This window comes from Haliaeetus albicilla, chromosome 29 (assembly GCF_947461875.1).
Source record: "Haliaeetus albicilla chromosome 29, bHalAlb1.1, whole genome shotgun sequence".
NCBI classification, from domain to species: domain Eukaryota; kingdom Metazoa; phylum Chordata; class Aves; order Accipitriformes; family Accipitridae; genus Haliaeetus; species Haliaeetus albicilla.
Genome location: NC_091511.1, coordinates 5,544,807 through 5,566,838, shown reverse-complemented (window position 1 = coordinate 5,566,838; position 22,032 = coordinate 5,544,807). Strand labels below are relative to the sequence as shown.

At 47.1% G+C, this 22,032-nt stretch overlaps 1 gene segment (V, D, J or C); it reads right to left on the bottom strand.

Moving 5' to 3' along the window:
- LOC104322995 (Ig mu chain C region-like) overlaps positions 1–22,032 on the bottom strand; it is a 44,682-nt gene that overhangs the window by 7,074 nt on the left and 15,576 nt on the right. The window contains 4 exon segments of the C gene segment in view: positions 587–916; positions 1,018–1,332; positions 2,613–2,918; positions 12,251–12,352. Coding sequence covers positions 587–916; positions 1,018–1,332; positions 2,613–2,918; positions 12,251–12,352 — 1,053 coding nt within the window.

Below are 22,032 nucleotides of genomic sequence, written 5' to 3'. Positions count from 1 at the left end.
TTGATTTTGCAAATAAAGGGGGCAATTGCATCGTGCTTCCCTTGATTTTGCAAATAATTGAGGGGACTGCATCTCCTTGCCTCGGTTTTGCAAATAAAAAGGGCAATTGCATCCTCCTTCCCTCAATTCTGCAAATAAAGGGGGCAATTGCAGCGTGCTTCCCTTGATTTTGCAAATAATTGAGGGGATTGCATCTCCTTGCCTCAGTTTTGCAAATAAAAAGGGCAATTGCATCCTTTTTCCCTTGATTTTGCAAATAAACGAGGCAATTGCATCTTCTTGCCCTTGATTTTGCAAATAAAGGGGGCGATTTCATCCCTTGGCTTTGCAAAACAAAACGGTGGAATTGCACCTCGATTTTGCAAAACTCAACGGCCCGATCGCCTCCTCCTCTCCCTGGCTTCACCCTCCCTTCCCAAAAAAACGCCACCAACGGTGACGCAATCGCTCCTCGCCTTTGCGAAAAGAAACGGCGCTTGCGCCCGTTTCCCCCCCGCAAATCGCAATCGCGATGCACCGGCGCCCGTTTTCCCGGTTTTTTTGCAACCCGCCGACGCTTCTCCCAACCCAACGCCCTCGGACTTACTGGGCGTCTTCTGCAACTTGACTTCGGCGGGGAAGAGGAGCTCGGGGTGGCTGACCTTGCACGTATAGATCTCGCCTTTATCCCACTCGTCGGCGTAGACGGTGGCTATGCCGTCGACGCTGAAGAACCCGTTGGGTTGCAAGACTTGAGGCAACATCTTGATGTCCAACTTCCCGCCGTTCTCCTTCCACCAAGAGATGACCAACCCTTCCACACCCGGTAGGTTGGTCACCTTGCACGTCAACTTGGCCACTTTATCCTTGAAGATATCGGCGAAGACGGGCGGGACAACCTGCACCGTGATCTCTTCGTTGTTGTTGCCGTGGTCATCTGGAAAAGGGCGCGGTTGATCGTTTTGGGAGATGGTTGCCCCCCCCACACCCAAAAATACGTCTCCCAACCCTACCGCTGCCGCGGTTGACCTCACTTACAGCCGCATTCCAGAGCTTTGCTGGTGTTCCTCACGTCTTCGTCCACTTGGCAAGTGAAGACGGTGCCGGCATCCCATTCGGCTTCGGTAACGGTTGCCCAGCTGTTGGTGATGTAAGCCCTTTTGCTGTCGGCCACCGAACCTTCGGTGGTGATTCCGTCTTTTAGCAAAACCCCGTTTTTCAGCCACCGGACGGCGGCGGGCAGCTGCCGGGATCCGCGGACTTGGCAAAGGATGCTGGAATTTCGGTAGGGACCTTCGAAATCCTCGTGGGACGGCGGGTGGATGGTGATGGTGGAGGTCACGGAGTTGGGACCTGGCGGCGGAACGGGGGGATGGAGAAGGGGTGAGGGGGTGGAGAATCCCAAAATGGCACCCGGGGGCGTGGTGGGGTGCGCCAGGGGGGCACCGGGATGGGGGTGGGATGCAGAGCCGGGATGCCGGGTGAAGATGTAGCTGGAGGGGGATGCAACGGCGGGATGCAGAAGCGCCGGGAGGCAGCTGCAGCGCTGGGGCGCAACGCCGGGTTGCTCCGGGGGAGGATGCAATGCTGGGATGCACCGGGGAGGATGCAACACCGGGATGCAACACCGGGATGCTCAGGGAAGGATGCAGTAGCACCGGGATGCTCTGGGGAGGATGGAATGCTGGGATGCTCTGGGGAGGATGCAACACCGGGATGCAACAGCACGGAGATGCAACAGCACCGGGATGCTCCGGGGAGGATGCAACACCGGGATGCAACACCGGGATGCTTGGGGAAGGATGCAGCAGCACCGGGATGCTCCAGGGAGGATGCAACACCGGGATGCAGCAGCACCGGGATGCTCCGGGGAGGATGCAACACCGGGATGCAACACTGGGATGCAACACCGGGATGCTTGGGGAAGGATGCATCAGCACTGGGATGCTCTGGGAAGGATGCAACACCGGGATGCAACACTGGGATGCTCCAGGGAGGATGCAACACCGGGATGCAGCAGCATGGAGATGCAACAGCACTGGGATGCTCCGGGGAGGATGCAACACTGGGATGCAACACTGGGATGCAACACTAGGATGCTTGGGGAAGGATGCAGCAGCACCGGGATGCTCTGGGGAGGATGCAACACCGGGATGCAGCAGCACCAGGATGGAGCACCGGGATGCTCAGGAAAGGATGCAGCAGCACCGGGATGCTCCGGGGAGGATGCGACACCGGGATGCGACACCGGGATGCAACACCTGGATGCTCGGGGAAGGATGCATCAGCACTGGGATGCTCTGGGGAGGATGCAACACCGGGATGCTTGGGGAAGGATGCAGCAGCACCGGGATGCAGCACCGGGATGCTCAGGGAAGGACGCAGCAGCACTGGGATGCTCCGGGGAGGATGCAACACCGGGATGCAGCAGCACCGGGATGCTCAGGAAAGGATGCAGCAGCACCGGGATGCTCCGGGGAGGATGCGACACCGGGATGCAACACCGGGATGCTTGGGGAAGGATGCAGCAGCACCAGGATGCAGCACCGGGATGCTCAGGGAAGGACGCAGCAGCACCGGGATGCTCCGGAGAAGGAGCCAATCCCGCCGCCGACCCGAGCCGGGACACTCACCGGGATTGGACACCTCTACGTAGCGGCTTCCCTTGGGATGCTTGGCCCGGCAGTAGAACGGCTGCTGGGTTTTGCCGTCGGCGAAGGGGAGGCTGAGGCGGCTGGAAGCCGTGTAACGGCCGGCGGTGAGGACGGACGGGAAGACGGTGACGCCCCTGGTGACGCTTTCGTTGGCGTAGGTGCTCCAGCCGAAGGTGAGATCGTCGGGGAGGAAGCCCACCGCGACGCAACCCACCGAGTAGAGGTCTTGGGTGGCGGGCGTCCCGCAGGAAACCAGTGGGAAGAGGTTGGGAGCGCGGGAACCCTCTGGGGGGGGAGGAGGGAGGAAGAAGAGGAGTTAGGGGAGGGGGAGGAAGGGGTCGGGGTTGTGCAAAAAGACCCGATTTTGGTGCAAAAAGCACTTGGGCAGGTGCAAAAAACCCTATTTCAGTGCAAAATCCACCTGTGCAGGTGCAAAAACCCCCGATTTTGGTGCAAAAATGGCCGGCGCATGAGCAAAATCCACCTGTGCAGGTGCAAAAAACCCCGATTTTGGTGCAAAAATGGCCGGCGCATGAGCAAAATCCACCTGTGCAGGTGCAAAAAACCCCGATTTTGGTGCAAAAATGGCCGGCGCATGAGCAAAATCCACCTGTGCATGTGCAAAGAGACCCGATTTTGGTGTAAAATTCACCCGTGCATGTACAAAAAATGATATTTTGGTGGAAAAATGGCCTGTGAGTGAGCAAAACACCCCCATTTCTGGGCAAAGAACCCCTATTTCCGTGCAAAATTCACCTGTGCATGTACAAAAAAACGTATTTTGGTGCAAAAATGGCCGACGCGTGAGCAAAATCCACCTGTGCAGGTGCAAAAACCCCCGATTTTGGTGCAAAAATGGCCGGCGCATGAGCAAAATCCACCTGTGCAGGTGCAAAAAACCCCAATTTTGGTGCAAAAATGGCCGGCGCATGAGCAAAATCCACCTGTGCATGTGCAAAGAGACCCGATTTTGGTGTAAAATTCACCCGTGCATGTACAAAAAATGATATTTTGGTGGAAAAATGGCCTGTGAGTGAGCAAAACCCCCCCATTTCTGGGCAAAGAACCCCTATTTCCGTGCAAAATTCACCTGTGCATGTACAAAAAAACGTATTTTGGTGCAAAAATGGCCGACGCGTGAGCAAAATCCACCTGTGCAGGTGCAAAAACCCCCGATTTTGGTGCAAAAATGGCCGGCGCATGAGCAAAATCCACCTGTGCAGGTGCAAAAAACCCCAATTTTGGTGCAAAAATGGCCGGCGCATGAGCAAAATCCACCTGTGCATGTGCAAAGAGACCCGATTTTGGTGTAAAATTCACCCGTGCATGTACAAAAAATGATATTTTGGTGGAAAAATGGCCTGTGAGTGAGCAAAACCCCCCCATTTCTGGGCAAAGAACCCCTATTTCCGTGCAAAATTCACCTGTGCATGTACAAAAAAACGTATTTTGGTGCAAAAATGGCCGACGCGTGAGCAAAATCCACCTGTGCAGGTGCAAAAAAACCCGATTTTGATGCAAAAATTCACCTGTGCATGAGCAAAATGCCCCATTTCAGTGCAAAGAGCCCCTATTTTGGTGCAAAATCCACCTGTGCATGTGCAAAAAGCCCCAATTTTGGTGCAAAAACCCTATTTTGGTGCAAAAATTCACCTGTGCATGAGCAAAATGCCCCATTTCAGTGCAAAGAGCCCCTATTTTGGTGCAAAATCCACCTGTGCATGTGCAAAAAGCCCCAATTTTGGTGCAAAAATCACCTGTGCATGAGCAAAACCCCCCATTTCTGGGCAAAGAACCCTGATTTTGGTGCAAAATTCACCTGTGCATGTGCAAAAAAATGTATTTTGGTGCAAAAATGGACTGTGCATGAGCAAAACCTCCCATTTCTGGGCAAAGAGCCCCTATTTTGGTGCAAAATCCACCTGTGCATGTCCAAAAAGCCCCAATTTTGGTGCAAAAACCCTATTTTGGTGCAAAAATTCACCTTTGCATGAGCAAAATCCTCCATTTTGGTGCAAAGAGCCCCTATTTTGGTGCAAAATCTACCTGTGCATGTGCAAAAAATGATATTTTGGTGCAAAAATGGTTTGTGCATGTGCAAAAAACCCCTATTTCCGTGCAAAAATCACCTGTGCAGGTGCAAAAACCCCTATTTTGGTGCAAAAAAACCCCTATTTTGCTGCAAAACCTCCATATTTTGGTGCAACCCCCCCCATTTTGGTGCAAAATCCCCATATTTTGGTGCAAACCCCCCCATTTTGGTGAAAGCCCCCGTGCCCATGGGAATTCCTCCTACAGCCCCATAGCTGGTCCTACCGGACCAGTACCAGACCAGTACCAGACCAGTACCACACCCCACAGCCACCCCAGAGCCGTTTCTGTAGGACCAGGACCAGTACCAGCCCAGTACCAGTACCGGACCACCCAGTTGCCCCATACTGGGTTACTACCAGCACCCCACAGCCACTCCTGCAGGACTGGGACCAGTATCGGACCAGTACCAGTTGTCCTGGACCAGTACTGGACCAGTACCAGCTGCCCTGGACCAGTACACACCAGTACTGGACCAGTACCAGCTGCTCTGTACCAGTACATACCAGTACTGGACCAGTACCAGATGCCCTATACCAGTACATACCAGTACCAGACCAGTACCAACTGCCCTAGGCCAGTACCAGTTGCCCCGTAGCAGTATGTACCAGTACCGGACCAGTACCAGTTGCCCTGCACCAGTACCGGACCAGTACCAGTACTGGACCCCCCAGCTGCACCATACTGGGCCAGTATTGGCAGCCCACAGCTGCCTCAGAACCACTTTGGCGGGACCAGTACCAGACCAGTACCACCACCCCACAGCAGCTTCTGCAGGACCAGTATACACCAGTACTGGACCAGCACTAGCTGGTACAGGTACTGGACCCCTCAGCTGTCCCAAACTGGGACCGTGCTGGCACCCCAGAGCTGCCCTATAGCCGCTTCTGCAGGACCAGTACAAGACCAGTACCAACTGGTACCAGTACTGGCACTGCACGGCAGCCCCATAGCTTCTATGGGACTGGTACCAGTACCGGACCAGTACCGGCACCCCACGGCTACCCCAAAGCTGCTTCTACTGGACCAGTACCAGCACTGGACCAGTACCGGCACCCCATAGCTGCTTCTACGGGATGCGTACCAGTAACGGACCAGTATCGGCACCCCACAGCTGCTTCTAGTGGAGTGGTACCAGTACCGGACCAGTACCAGCACCCCACAGCTGCCCCATAGCTGTTTCTACTGGACCAGTACCAGCTGGTACCAGTACTGGACCAGTACCAGCACCCCATAGCTGCTTCTAGAGGAGTGGTACCAGTACCGGACCAGTACCGGCACCCCACAGCTGCCCCATAGCTGCTGCTACTGGACCAGTATAGGCTGGAACCAGTACCGGACCAGTACCGGCACCCCACAGCTGCCCCATAGCTGCTGCTACTGGACCAGTATAGGCTGGAACCAGTACCACCACCCCATAGCTGCTACTACGGGATGGGTACCAGTACCGGACCAGTACCGGCACCCCACGGCAGCCCCATAGCTACTTCTACTGGACCAGTACCAGCTGGTACCAGTACCGGACCAGTACCGACACCCCACAGCTGCCCCACTGCTCCTTCTACGGAACCAGTACCAACTGGTACCAGTACTGGACCAGTACCAGTACCCCACAGCTGCCCCACAGCTGCATCTACTGGACCAGTACCAGCTGGTACCAGTACCGACACCCCGCAGCTGCCCCACTGCTGCTTCTAGGGGACCAGTACCAGCACCGGACCAGTAGCGGACCAGTACCAGCACCCACACCTGCCCCATAGCTGGTTCTACAGGACCAGTACCAGCACCGGACCAGTACCAGCACCCCACAGCTGCCCCATAGCTGCTTCTACAGGACTGGTACCAGTACCGGCACCTCGTAGCTGCCCCATAGCTGCTTCTACTGGACCAGTACCAGCTGGTACCAGTACCGGACCAGTACCAGCACCCCACGGCTGCCCCATAGCTGCTTCTACTGGACCAGTACCAGCTGGTATCAGTACTGGACCAGTACCGGAACCCCATAGCTGCCCCATAGCTGCTTCTACTGGACCAGTAACAACTGGTACCAGTACCGGACCAGTACCAGCACCCACAGCTGCCCCATAGCTGCTTCTACTGGACCAGTACCAGTACTGGACCAGTACCAGCACCCATAGCTGCTTCTACTGGACCAGTACCAGCTGGTACCAGTACCGGACCAGTACCGGCACCCCATAGCTGCCCCATAGCTGCTTCTACTGGACCAGTACCAGTACTGGACCAGTACCAGCACCCATAGCTGCTTCTACAGGACTGGTACCAGTACCGGCACCCCACGGCTGCCCCATAGCTGCTTCTACTGGACCAGTACCAGCTGGTACCAGTACCAGACCAGTACCAGCACCCCACAGCTGCCCCATAGCTGCTTCTACTGGACCAGTAACAACTGGTACCAGTACCAGACCAGTACCGGCACCCCGTAACTGCCCCATAGCTGCTTCTACTGGACCAGTACCAGCTGGTACCAGTACCAGACCAGTACCGGCACCCCATAGCTGCCCCATAGCTGCTTCTACTGGACCAGTACCAGCTGATACCAGTACTGGACCAGTACCAGCACCCCACAGCTGCCCCATAGCTGCTTCTACAGGACTGGTACCAGTACCGGCACCCCGTAGCTGCCCCACAGCTGCTTCTACTGGACCAGTACCAGCTGGTACCAGTACCGGACCAGTACCAGCACCCCACGGCTGCCCCATAGCTGCTTCTACTGGACCAGTACCAGCTGGTATCAGTACTGGACCAGTACCGGAACCCCATAGCTGCCCCATAGCTGCTTCTACTGGACCAGTACCAGTACTGGACCAGTACCAGCACCCATAGCTGCTTCTACAGGACTGGTACCAGTACTGGCACCCCATGGCTGCCCCATAGCTGCTTCTACTGGACCAGTACCAGCTGGTACCAGTACCAGACCAGTACCGGCACCCCATAGCTGCCCCATAGCTGCTTCTATGGGACCAGTACCAGCTGGTACCAGCACCCACAGCTGCTTCTACGGGACCAGTACTAGCTGGTACCAGTACCAGCTGGTACCAGTACTGGACCAGTACCAGCACCCCACAGCTGCTTCTACAGGACCAGTACCAGCGGTACCAGTACTGGACCAGTACCAGCACCCCATAGCTGCCCCACAGCTGCTTCTATGGGACCAGTACTAGCTGGTACCAGTACTGGACCAGTACCGGCACCCCACAGCTGCTTTTACTGGACCAGTACCAACTGGAACCAGTACTGGAATAGTACTGGTGCCCCATAGCAGCTTTTACAGGTCTGGTACCAGTACCGGACCAGTACCAGCATCCCATAGCTGCCTCTCCAGGACCAGGACTGGACCAGTACCAACTGGAACCAGTACCAGACCAGTACCAGCACTGGGACTGCAGTCACGATCAAGCCAATTAAGCCAATGCCCTTAATTAATGCCATTAATGCCCACAGCTGTGCAGTCACTCACCCCTCAACCTCTAATTAATTAACCTAATTATTTGAATTAGTTACCCACCCCTCTAGTCAATCTCTGGCCCCACTCCAAGAGTTTAATTAATTGCCTGGTGGGTAATTATTACTTATATCATATTATATTATATTATATTATAGATATCAGATATTCCATATATATTATAGAGCTATATTAAACGTTTAAGGCCACATAAAAAATCATATTATTTATGTGATTAATATAATATAATATAATATATAAAATACCTAGAGCTTTAATCTCTCTCTCCATAGATTAGGCCCCTATATATCTATGAAATGTATCTTATATATAATATATATCATAGAATAGGTAGCTATTAAATATATCTTATATATACATCATAGATTAGGTGAATCATCTGTCTAATATAAATATATCTATTTTAATCTAATATAAAAGAGATATATCTTATAATCATAATATTCTATAGAATTGTATCTATATAATATATAATAGATCATATAACATATCATAAGATATATATCTATCTACTGTATATTTTATATTAAATATGACCATAGAAAAGAAATGAGATTAAATCTCTCTATATTATAAGATATTAAAATATATATTGCAATATAAAAATGCGCTTTTATATCTACATTATCTTATATTAAATGTATTTATTTTATATATTAAAATATAGAGAGATTTTTTAAAACCTTTTTTAAATCTATTTTTTAAAATCTTTTTTTAAAATTGTTTTTTAAAAAAGCTGGGTTTTTTTTAAAAAAGCTATTTAAAAAAAAAATCTATTATTATCATCTATGGCAACAAAATTCCTGTTAAGTGCTCAGCTTAAAAAAAGCTAAAATAATAAAGCCCCTTTCAGGGAAATGACTTTGTCTGAAACTGCCTGAATTCAACCCAAAGTTTCTGTTTACCCCCACCGCTTGCCAAAAAAAGGTTATTTTTGAGCCCAAACAGGTGCTGTTTTTCAGGCCCGTTTCGCCTGGTTGGGTTTGATTCATTCTTCATGCAAAAAAATCATTAAAAATAAAAAAAGGGGAATTAGGAAAAAAAAAAAAAAACACTTCTCCTTTCTTGCTGTTTTCGAAACCAAACCCAGGCTATTTTGGGCAATTCTGGGCTGAAAAATAAACAAGCGCAGCTGCCACCTGCGGGCCCAAAATCAGCCATTTTTAGGTGTAAACACCCCCTTCACAAAATAAGAACTTTTAATTTAATTTCTTTATATTTTTTCACCTTTGGTACTGCCCTGAAGAGCAAAACAAAGGGCAAAAAAGGTGATTTTTCGTGATATTTATCACCATCCCCAGGCAAATGATTCAACTCTTGGAGCTGCACTGTAACTTAGAGCCCTGAATTTAAATATCTTAATTTTATATATATATATATTAAAAAATATATAAATATATATTTATATATACTATATTATATATTTCTATATTTCTATATTTTTCTAATAGATATTTAAAGTATTTTAATATATTATATATATTTTATATTTTTTTTTAAAGTAATAACATTAAACCTCACAACCTGCACCATAAATCACCCCCAATTTGCCCTAAAAACCCCTTAAAAATAAAATCTTGTCCCCATTTTTTTCAAGAAGTGAGTTTTCATCACAGGAGGGGGGGGAAAAATCAGATTATTGCATCAATTTAGACTAAATATGCCTATCAGCATTAAAAAATACTTAATTATCTTTTATAGTTCATTCATAAATGTAATAAAATGCATTTTCCCTATTAAATAATTCCTCTCTGCTCTTGAAAACTCAATTTCTGGCACCTTTCAATTGATTTTTAATTAATTTTTTTCTAAGAGAACAACTGAGATGCTGGGAAGCTGCCTCAAAAAATCACTATTTTTCTCCCAGCTCCCCAAACCTCACTTTTTTAACCCAAAATGGCCCATTCCAAGCCTGCCCACTGCATAAGACCAACAGAAATTGCACTGCCAGCAACCCTGATTATCAATAATTAATTAAAAATTAGATTAATGGGGAGATTTTGTGCGGTTATTGGTAAATGGGGAGAAAAAAATATATATAAAAGTCACAATAATGGATCAAAAAGGACAAAAAACCCCCCCCACTTCAAAAGTCCCTACTTAAACTTTAACATTCTCTTAATTAATGATTAAGGAGCCAAATTTTGGGGGAAAAATAATCATTATTTCTGTATGAATTAATAAATTTCCTATTAACGAAGGAATTAAAAAAAGAAATCTCCTATTTAAGGATTTTAATACAAATTTTTGAGGGTCCTAAAGAAGTCAAAATCCTCTGAAACAGTCCCCAAAAGGTCAAATTAAACCTTTTCTACATAAAAATGGGGTTGGAGTTTGGCTTTGCTAAAAATCCCTAAAACTGCCCTAAAAAGATTATAAAAATTAAGATTTTTTTTTTTTTTAAGCCAAGACTAAGACCCCCCCAAATTCACCTGAGAGCCCCCAAAATGACACATCTTAAAGAAAACCTGTGATAAACCCCACAAAAATCAAGAAGATTGACAGAGACCCAAATTCAGGGACTTTAGGCAGCAGATTTAACTCAAAATCCCCCCCCCCAATGGCTCAAAAAAGGGGGAAATGACCTAAAAATGTCACCCTTCAGCCTCAATCTTCACCCACCGCTTGAGGTCGGATCTCGCTAATTTTTTCCAACTAATGAACTCGTCTCCCTGAGTGGTTTAATTAAAAATATGGATTTTTCTACACTTTTTTGCCCCCAAAAAGCTCTCCAAAAAAATGCCACTTTTAGGGCACGGCTTGAAGCCTTGATATTCAAACTGTCTGGTTAAAAATATAATAAATAATAAAAATATAATATATAAAAATACTTATAACTTATAATTTGTAATTTCTAAGTTATCATTTATAATTTTATATAATATATATATAAATATCACTATATTTCTATTTTTAAATATATATTTTTTTAAAGAAGATCCAACAACCAAACACTTAAAAACCTACAAAACCACTAAAAAAATTCAAAGTCCTCCCCATTCTTAACTACCAAATCCTTTTTTTGGCTTATTTTGGCTCTAAAAGTCCTTTTTTTTCTCCCCATTTCGCCCAAACGAAGCGATTTCTCCCCCAGAAAAAAAAAATATATATTTTTATAATACTATATTCAGGGGAGAAAAAAAAAATAAGTCGCTGTTTCTACTCTACCCAAAACCTCCTCAATTAAACAGCGTTCCTTGGAGGGAAATGTCATTTTCCACAACAAAAAAACCATCTCCTGGCACAAAAAATCCACAGACTGAGCCCCCAAACCTGCCTCTTTGACCCCAAATTTCATATTTTTTCCAAAAAACCACCCTAAAAATGCCAAAATACAGGGCTTTTCGACCATTTTTGCCATCAAATTGCCCCCAGATTATATTTTTAGACAAAAAAAGACCCTAAAAATCGAGGTTTTTGCCCACTTCTGCATCAACTCGCCTACAGATTATTTTTTTCCATCAAAACCCCCCTAAAATCATCTTTTTAGCCCAGTTCTGCCATCAAATCACCTGCCGATGACTTTTTTTTCCCAAAAAATTGACTTTATGACCTATTTTTTGACCATCATATCACCTCCAAATTAATCCCCTCCCCCCGCCAAAGACCCTAAAATCAACTTTTTTTGCCCAAATCTGCCATTAAATCGCCTATGGATTAATCCCCCCCTAAAAAAAGGCCCTAAAATTGACTTTTTTTGCCCAACTCAGCCACCAAATCACCTCAGGGCGAATCCCCCCCCAAAAAAGACCCTCAAAATCGACATTTTGACCCATTTTTCACCATCAAATGGTCACTGGCCAAATCTCCTGCCCTAAAAAATCCCCCCAAAATCGACTTTTTGGCCTCAAATTGCCTCCAAATGGACATTTCCCCCCATAAAATGGCCCCAAACCGACATTTTGACCCATCAACTGCCATTTTGCCCCGGTTTTGGCCCCAAAAAGGGGGGGTCTCCCGCCCTCGAGCCCCCCCACGGCCAAGATTTGGGGCGAAAAAGACCAAAATTTGTCATGGCGAGATGTTGAGGACGAGGACTTACCGGAGGAGACGGTGACGATGACTCCGCTGCCCCACGCGTCAATACCACCAGCATCACCACGGTGAAGCAAAACCCATGTCCCGCCGTGCAAAAACTCCTCCCCTGGCGATTTTGGGGACTAAAATCCATTTCCAATCAATTTGGGGCGTTTTTATCCCATAGGTGCATCCAAGACATTTTTTTTTAAAAATAATAAATGGATTTTTCGTCCTTTTTGGGTGCATCCTGCAGACTTAAAGTTGTTTTGGGTTTTTTTCCCTTCTCCTTGGGTGCGTTGTGTAGACTCCTACCACAGAAATTTGGATGTCATCGCAAAAATTGGACAAAAAAGGGGAAAAAAAGGGAAAAAAGAAGCCACAAAAGGAAAAAGCATCACCATATTTGGGGAAAAGGTGGGCAGAAAGAGAGAAAAACCCGTATTTGGGATCACAATGCCCATATAAGGTGGAGAAATGCTCATACTTGAGGCAAAAATGGGCATAAAGGCAAAAAAATCTGAATATTTGGGGCCAAAATGGCCAAAAGAGGCAAAAGGAACCAAATATATGGGGCAAAAATGGTGACAAAGAGGAAAATACCCTGTATTTGGGATCGCAATGCCCATATAAGGCAGAGAAATGCCCATAATTGGGGCAAAAATGGGCATAAAGGCAAAAGCATCTGAATATTTGGGGCAAAAATGGCCAAAAGAGGCAAAAGGATCCAAATATTTGTGGCAAAACTAGCCATAAAGGGTAAAAATAACCCCACATTTGGGTGAAAATTGGCTCTAGATGACAAGACATTTCCAGACTGGGGTAAAAATGACCATAAAAGGAAAGACGTTCCCAGATTTGGGGTAAAACTAGGTGTAAAAGCCAAAAGCATGCTCAGATTTGGGTCAAAACTGGCCAAAAGGGCCAACGTGTGCCCAGATTTAAGATGAAACTGGGCAAAAAGGGCCAACGCGTGCCCAGATTTGGGTCAAAACTGGCCAAAAGGGCCAACGTGTGCCCAGATTTAAGATGAAACTGGGCAAAAAGGGCCAACGCGTGCCCAGATTTGGGTCAAAACTGGCCAAAAGGGCCAACGTGTGCCCAGATTTAAGATGAAACTGGGCAAAAAGGGCCAACGCGTGCCCAGATTTGGGTCAAAACTGGCCAAAAGGGCCAACGTGTGCCCAGATTTGAGTCAAAACTGGCCAAAAAGGGCCAACACATGTTGAGATTTTGGTCGAGAAGTTCCAGAACAGCTAAACCATGCCCAGATTTGGTGCAAAATTGGCCCAAAGAGACAAAACATGCCCAGATTTGGGTGGCAACTAGCCCGAAGAGCCAAAGTGTGCCCAGATTTGGGTTGAAAGTGGCCTAAAGAGTCAAACCATTTCCAGATTTGGGCCAAAACTGGTCCAAAGAGGCAAAAAATGCCCCAATTTGGGTCAAAACAGGCTCAAAGAGGCAAACTATGCCCAGATTTGGGTCACAACTGGCCAAAAAGGGCCAAAGCATGCCCCAATTTAGGTCGAAAGTGGCCCGAAGAGCTAAACCATGCCCCAATTTGGGTTGAAACTGGCTCAAAGACCCAAAGCGTGCAGAGATTTGGATCAAGAATGGGCCAAAGGGCCAAATCATGCCCAAATTTATGTCAAAATTGGCCAGAAGAGGCAAAGTGTGCCCAGATTTGGGTCAAAACTGGCACGACGAGCCAAAGTGTGTCGAGATTTGAGGCAAAACTGGCCCAAAGAGGCAAAGTGTGCCCACATTTGGGGCAAAATGGTCAAATTAGGGAAAAACATTCCCAGACTTGATGAAAAAGCAACAATAAAGGGTAAAACATACCCAGGTTGAGGGCAAAAATGGTGTTAAAAGGAAAGGCATCACCACTTTAAGCAAAAATGGGACTAAAAGGCAAAAGTATTCTTGCATTTGGAATATTATCTAGCCATAAAGGGCGTAAGGTAAGCCTAGTTGGGTAGAAAATGGTATTAAAGGGCAAAACCGACTCCAGATTTGCTGCAGAAGTGGCCAAAAAGGGGAAGAGGGCACAAGTTAGGGGGGGCTGGTCCCCTGGGAAAGGGCCCCCTCCACCTCTAGGAGCGGAGCCGAGCCCCCAGCAGAGTTTTTGTCAACGCCTGCACCACCGTGATAAGCACAAATACCACCACAAGTGCCACCAGCACCCACGGTGACACAGAGGGCTACAAAATCCCCCCACCCCAGCCCCCTCCTCTGCGGGGCCGCGCGCCCGAGGGACCACAGGCTGAGCTCGTCCTAAATGCACCCAAAAATGCCCCTACAAGGGAAAAAAACCACCAGATTTCCTGCAAAAAAATGGCCATAAAAGGAAAAACATCCTCATATTTCTTGAAAATATGTTGGCCACAGAGGACAAAGCATTCCTGTATTTCAGGCAATAGAGGGAATAAGAAGCAAAACCATCCTCACACCTAGGGAAAAATGACCAGAAACAGAACGAAACCCCCAGCGTTGCTCTAAAAGCAGCCATGTAGGGAAAACATACCCAGATCTCAGGGAAAACTGGCCATAAATAGAAAAACATCCCCAGATTTGATGCCAAAATAACCATAAAAGGCAAAACGTCCCCACATCTCCCGCAAATATGGCCAAAGCTGCGAAACATCCCCAGACTGGGGCTCAAAAAGGCCATGGTAGGCAAAACATCCCCACACTGGTTGCTGAATTTGCTTCTAAAAGAGAAAGCATCCTGATATTTGGGGCAAAAACGCTCATAAAGGCACAAGCGTCCCCATATTTAGGGCCAAAATGGTCCTATCAGGGAAAGCGTGCCCAGACTGGCTGCAGAAATGGCCATAAAGGACAAAAGAATTCTCACATTTTGGGGAAAAGTGCACCTAAGGGGAAAAACATCCCCAGATTCGGGGCAAAACTGGCCCTAAGAGGCAAAGGGTGCCCAGACTTGGGTCAAAACTGGCCCAATGATCCAAGACACGCCCGCATTTGGGGTAACACTGGCCCAAAGAGAGAAAACGTGCGCAGACTTGGGTCAAAATTGTCCCCAAGTGCCGAAGCGTGCCTAGATTTGCGTCAAAACTAGCCCAAAGATCCAAAGCGTGCCCTGAGTTGGGGCAAGACTCACCCCAAGAGCCAAAGCGTGCCCAGATTTGGGGCAAAACTGCCCCAAAGAGCCAAAGCATCCCCAGATTTGGGGCAAAATTGGCCCAACGATCCAAGGCGTGCCCACATTTGGGTTGAAACTGGCCCAAACACCCAATGCGTGCCCCGATTTGGGTCGAAACTGGCCCAAGGAGCCAAAGCGTGTCCAGATTTGGGTTGAGCATGGCCCTAAAAGCCAAAGCATGTCCCAATTTGGGTCAAAACTGGTCCAAAGAGGCAATGCGTGCTCAGATTCAGGACAAAAGTAGGCTGAAGAAGCAAAGCATGCCCAGATTTGGACAAAATTGTCAAAAGAGGGCTAACCATTCCCAGAATTGCTAAAAAATAGACAATAAAGAGCAAACCATGCCCAGATTCAGGACAAAAATGGTCATAAAAGGAAAATATCCCCTTATTAGGTGCGGAAATAGCCTGAAAGGGAAAAACGTCTCTGGATTTGCTGTAGACGTGGCCAGAAAGGGGAAGCGGGCACAAGTCGGGGGGGGCTGGTCCCCTGGGAAAGGGCCCCCCCCCACCTCCGGGAGTGGAGCTGAGCCCCCAGCAGCGTTTTTGTCACCACCTGCACCACTGTGATAAGCACAACAACTACCATCAGCACCCACGGTGACACAGACGGCTACAAAATCCTCCCAGCCCAGCCCCCTCCTCTGCGGGGCCGCACGCCCGAGGGACCGCAGGCTGAGCTCGTCCTAAATGCACCCAAAAATGCCCCTACAAGGGAAAAAAACCACCAGATTTCCTGCAAAACTGAGCACCAAGTGCCAAAGCATCCTCATATCTCATTAAAAATGGCCATAAACCACAAGAGAGTCCCACGATCTGTTCCAAAAAGAGCTGCAAAGCGCAAATAAGTCCCCACCTTTGCGGCAAAAATGCTCATGAAAAGAAGAGAAATGCTCAGATTCAGGGTAAAATTAGCCACAAAGGGCAAAACATCCCAGGATTTGGAGCAAAAAAATGGCCATAAAAGACAGAGAAATGCCACTATTTGGGCTAAAACTGGCAATACAGAGCAAAATCAAGCCCAGATGTGGGGAAATCGTGGAGCTAAACCAAAAAACAGCCCCATATTTCTGCAAAGGTGGCAATAGAGGGCAAAGCATCTTCATATTAGATCCAAAAATGTCCATAAAGGATAAAAAACGTGGTCAGATTTGAGGCAAAACTGACTCTAAATAAAGCATCCCCAGATTTGGGGAAAAACCACAGAAAGGGCAAAACGTCCCCAAATGTGGGGCACCACTGCACATAAAGGGTAAAAAATCCCCAGATTTGGGGTGAAATTGCACATAAAGGGCAAAATGTCCCCAGATTTGGGGCAAACCTGTCTCCAGACAAAAAAACGTCCCCGGATTTGCAGCAAAACTGCACATAAAGGGCAAAATGTCCCCAGATTTGGGGCGAAATTGCACATAAAGGGCAAAATGTCCCCAGATTTGCAGCAAAACTGCACGTAAAGGGCAAAACGTCCCCAAATTTGCAGCAAAACTGTCTCTAAACAAAAAAAATGTCCCCAGATTTGCAGCAAAACTGCACGTAAAGGGCAAAACGTCCCCAGATTTGGGGCAAAACTGTCTCTAAACAAAAAAATGTCCCCGTATTTGCAGCAAAACTGCACATAAAGGGCAAAATGTCCCCAGATTTGCAGCATAACTGCACATAAAGGGCAAAACGTCCCCAGATTTGGGGCAAACCTGTCTCCAAACAAAAAAATGTCCCCGGATTTGCAGCAAAACTGCACATAAAGGGCAAAATGTCCCCAGATTTGCAGCAAAACTGCACGTAAAGGGCAAAACGTCCCCAGATTTGGGGCAAACCTGTCTCCAAACAAAAAAATGTCCCCGGATTTGCAGCAAAACTGCACATAAAGGGCAAAATGTCCCCAGATTTGGGGCGAAATTGCACATAAAGGGCAAAATGTCCCCAGATTTGCAGCAAAACTGCACGTAAAGGGCAAAACGTCCCCAGATTTGGGGCAAAACTGTCTCTAAACAAAAAAAATGTCCCCAAATTTGCAGCAAAACTGCACATAAATGGCAAAACGTCCCCAGATTTGGGGCAAACCTGTCTCTAAACAAAAAACGTGTCCCCAGACTTGGGGCAAAACTGCACATAAAGGGCAAACATCCCCAGATTTGGGGCAAACCTGTCTCCAAACAAAAAAATGTCCCCGGATTTGCAGCAAAACTGCACATAAAGGGCAAAATGTCCCCAGATTTGGGGCGAAATTGCACATAAAGGGCAAAATGTCCCCAGATTTGGGGCGAAATTGCACATAAAGGGCAAAATGTCCCCAGATTTGCAGCAAAACTGCATGTAAAGGGCAAAACGTCCCCAGATTTGGGGCAAAACTGTCTCTAAACAAAAAAAATGTCCCCGGATTTGCAGCAAAACTGCACGTAAAGGGCAAAACGTCCCCAGATTTGGGGCAAACCTGTCTCCAAACAAAAAAATGTCCCCGGATTTGCAGCAAAACTGCACATAAATGGCAAAACATCCCCAGATTTGGGGCAAACCTGTCTCTAAACAAAAAACATGTCCCCAGACTTGGGGCAAAACTGCACATAAAGGGCAAACATCCCCAGATTTGGGGCAAACCTGTCTCCAAACAAAAAAATGTCCCCGGATTTGCAGCAAAACTGCACATAAAGGGCAAAATGTCCCCAGATTTGGGGCGAAATTGCACATAAAGGGCAAAACATCCCCAGATTTGGGGCGAAATTGCACATAAAGGGCAAAATGTCCCCAGATTTGCAGCAAAACTGCATGTAAAGGGCAAAACGTCCCCAGATTTGGGGCAAAACTGTCTCTAAACAAAAAAAATGTCCCCGGATTTGCAGCAAAACTGCACGTAAAGGGCAAAACGTCCCCAGATTTGGGGCAAAACTGTCTCTAAACAAAAAAAATGTCCCCAAATTTGTAGCAAAACTGCACGTAAAGGGCAAAACGTCCCCAGATTTGGGGCAAAACTGTCTCTAAACAAAAAAATGTCCCCGGATTTGCAGCAAAACTGCACATAAAGGGCAAAATGTCCCCAGATTTGGGGCGAAATTGCACATAAAGGGCAAAATGTCCCCAGATTTGCAGCAAAACTGCACGTAAAGGGCAAAACGTCCCCAGATTTGGGGCAAAACTGCACATAAAGGGCAAACATCCCCAGATTTGGGGCAAACCTGTCTCCAAACAAAAAAATGTCCCCAGATTTGCAGCAAAACTGCACATAAAGGGCAAAACATCCCCAGATTTGGGGCGAAATTGCACATAAAGGGCAAAATGTCCCCAGATTTGCAGCAAAACTGCACGTAAAGGGCAAAACGTCCCCAGATTTGGGGCAAAACTGTCTCTAAACAAAAAAATGTCCCCGGATTTGCAGCAAAACTGCACATAAAGGGCAAAATGTCCCCAGATTTGGGGCGAAATTGCACATAAAGGGCAAAATGTCCCCAGATTTGCAGCAAAACTGCACATAAAGGGCAAAACGTCCCCAGATTTGGGGCAAAACTGCACATAAAGGGCAAACATCCCCAGATTTGGGGCAAACCTGTCTCCAAACAAAAAAAAGTCCCCGTATTTGCAGCAAAACTGCACATAAAGGGCAAAACATCCCCAGATTTGGGGCGAAATTGCACATAAAGGGCAAAATGTCCCCAGATTTGCAGCAAAACTGCACGTAAAGGGCAAAACGTCCCCAGATTTGGGGCAAAACTGTCTCTAAACAAAAAAAATGTCCCCAGATTTGCAGCAAAACTGCACATAAAGGGAAAAATGTCCCCAGATTTGGGGCAAAACTGTCTCCAAACAAAAAAATGTCCCCGGATTTGCAGCAAAACTGCACATAAATGGCAAAACATCCCCAGATTTGGGGCAAACCTGTCTCCAGACAAAAAAAATGTCCCCGGATTTGCAGCAAAACTGCACATAAAGGGCAAAATGTCCCCAGATTTGGGGCGAAATTGCACATAAAGGGCAAAATGTCCCCAGATTTGCAGCAAAACTGCACGTAAAGGGCAAAACGTCCCCAGATTTGGGGCAAAACTGTCTCTAAACAAAAAAAATGTCCCCAAATTTGCAGCAAAACTGCACATAAATGGCAAAACGTCCCCAGATTTGGGGCAAAACTGTCTCTAAACAAAAAACGTGTCCCCAGATTTGCAGCAAAACTGCACATAAAGGGCAAACATCCCCAGATTTGGGGCAAACCTGTCTCCAAACAAAAAAATGTCCCCGGATTTGCAGCAAAACTGCACATAAAGGGCAAAATGTCCCCAGATTTGCAGCAAAACTGCACATAAAGAGCAAAACATCCCCAGATTTGGGGCAAAACTGTCTCTAAACAAAAAAAAGTCCCCAGATTTGCAGCAAAACTGCACATAAAGGGCAAAACATCCCCAGATTTGGGGCAAACCTGTCTCCAAAAAAAAAAATGTCCCCAGATTTGCAGCAAAACTGCACATAAAGGGCAAAACGTCCCCAGATTTGGGGCAAAACTGTCTCTAAACAAAAAATATGTCCCCAGACTTGGGGCAAAACTGCACATAAAGGGCAAACATCCCCAGATTTGGGGCAAACCTGTCTCCAAACAAAAAAATGTCCCCGGATTTGCAGCAAAACTGCACATAAAGGGCAAAATGTCCCCAGATTTGGGGCGAAATTGCACATAAAGGGCAAAATGTCCCCAGATTTGGGGCGAAATTGCACATAAAGGGCAAAATGTCCCCAGATTTGCAGCAAAACTGCACGTAAAGGGCAAAACGTCCCCAGATTTGGGGCAAAACTGTCTCTAAACAAAAAAAATGTCCCCAAATTTGCAGCAAAACTGCACATAAATGGCAAAACGTCCCCAGATTTGGGGCAAACCTGTCTCTAAACAAAAAACGTGTCCCCAGACTTGGGGCAAAACTGCACATAAAGGGCAAACATCCCCAGATTTGGGGCAAACCTGTCTCCAAACAAAAAAATGTCCCCGGATTTGCAGCAAAACTGCACATAAAGGGCAAAATGTCCCCAGATTTGGGGCGAAATTGCACATAAAGGGCAAAATGTCCCCAGATTTGGGGCGAAATTGCACATAAAGGGCAAAATGTCCCCAGATTTGCAGCAAAACTGCATGTAAAGGGCAAAACGTCCCCAGATTTGGGGCAAAACTGTCTCTAAACAAAAAAAATGTCCCCGGATTTGCAGCAAAACTGCACGTAAAGGGCAAAACGTCCCCAGATTTGGGGCAAAACTGTCTCTAAACAAAAAAAAGTCCCCAGATTTGCAGCAAAACTGCACGTAAAGGGCAAAACATCCCCAGATTTGGGGCAAACCTGTCTCTAAACAAAAAAATGTCCCCGGATTTGCAGCAAAACTGCACATAAAGGGCAAAATGTCCCCAGATTTGGGGCGAAATTGCACATAAAGGGCAAAATGTCCCCAGATTTGCAGCAAAACTGCACGTAAAGGGCAAAACGTCCCCAGATTTGGGGCAAAACTGCACATAAAGGGCAAAACATCCCCAGATTTGGGGCAAACCTGTCTCCAAACAAAAAAATGTCCCCAGATTTGCAGCAAAACTGCACATAAAGGGCAAAACATCCCCAGATTTGGGGCGAAATTGCACATAAAGGGCAAAATGTCCCCAGATTTGCAGCAAAACTGCACGTAAAGGGCAAAACGTCCCCAGATTTGGGGCAAAACTGTCTCTAAACAAAAAAATGTCCCCGGATTTGCAGCAAAACTGCACATAAAGGGCAAAATGTCCCCAGATTTGGGGCGAAATTGCACATAAAGGGCAAAATGTCCCCAGATTTGCAGCAAAACTGCACGTAAAGGGCAAAACGTCCCCAGATTTGGGGCAAAACTGCACATAAAGGGCAAACATCCCCAGATTTGGGGCAAACCTGTCTCCAAACAAAAAAATGTCCCCAGATTTGCAGCAAAACTGCACATAAAGGGCAAAACATCCCCAGATTTGGGGCGAAATTGCACATAAAGGGCAAAATGTCCCCAGATTTGCAGCAAAACTGCACGTAAAGGGCAAAACGTCCCCAGATTTGGGGCAAAACTGTCTCTAAACAAAAAAAATGTCCCCAGATTTGCAGCAAAACTGCACATAAAGGGAAAAATGTCCCCAGATTTGGGGCAAAACTGTCTCTAAACAAAAAAATGTCCCCGGATTTGCAGCAAAACTGCACATAAATGGCAAAACATCCCCAGATTTGGGGCAAACCTGTCTCCAGACAAAAAAAATGTCCCCGGATTTGCAGCAAAACTGCACATAAAGGGCAAAATGTCCCCAGATTTGGGGCGAAATTGCACATAAAGGGCAAAATGTCCCCAGATTTGGGGCGAAATTGCACATAAAGGGCAAAACGTCCCCAGATTTGGGGCAAAACTGTCTCTAAACAAAAAAAATGTCCCCAAATTTGCAGCAAAACTGCACATAAATGGCAAAACGTCCCCAGATTTGGGGCAAAACTGTCTCTAAACAAAAAACGTGTCCCCAGATTTGCAGCAAAACTGCACATAAAGGGCAAACATCCCCAGATTTGGGGCAAACCTGTCTCCAAACAAAAAAATGTCCCCGGATTTGCAGCAAAACTGCACATAAAGGGCAAAATGTCCCCAGATTTGCAGCAAAACTGCACATAAAGAGCAAAACATCCC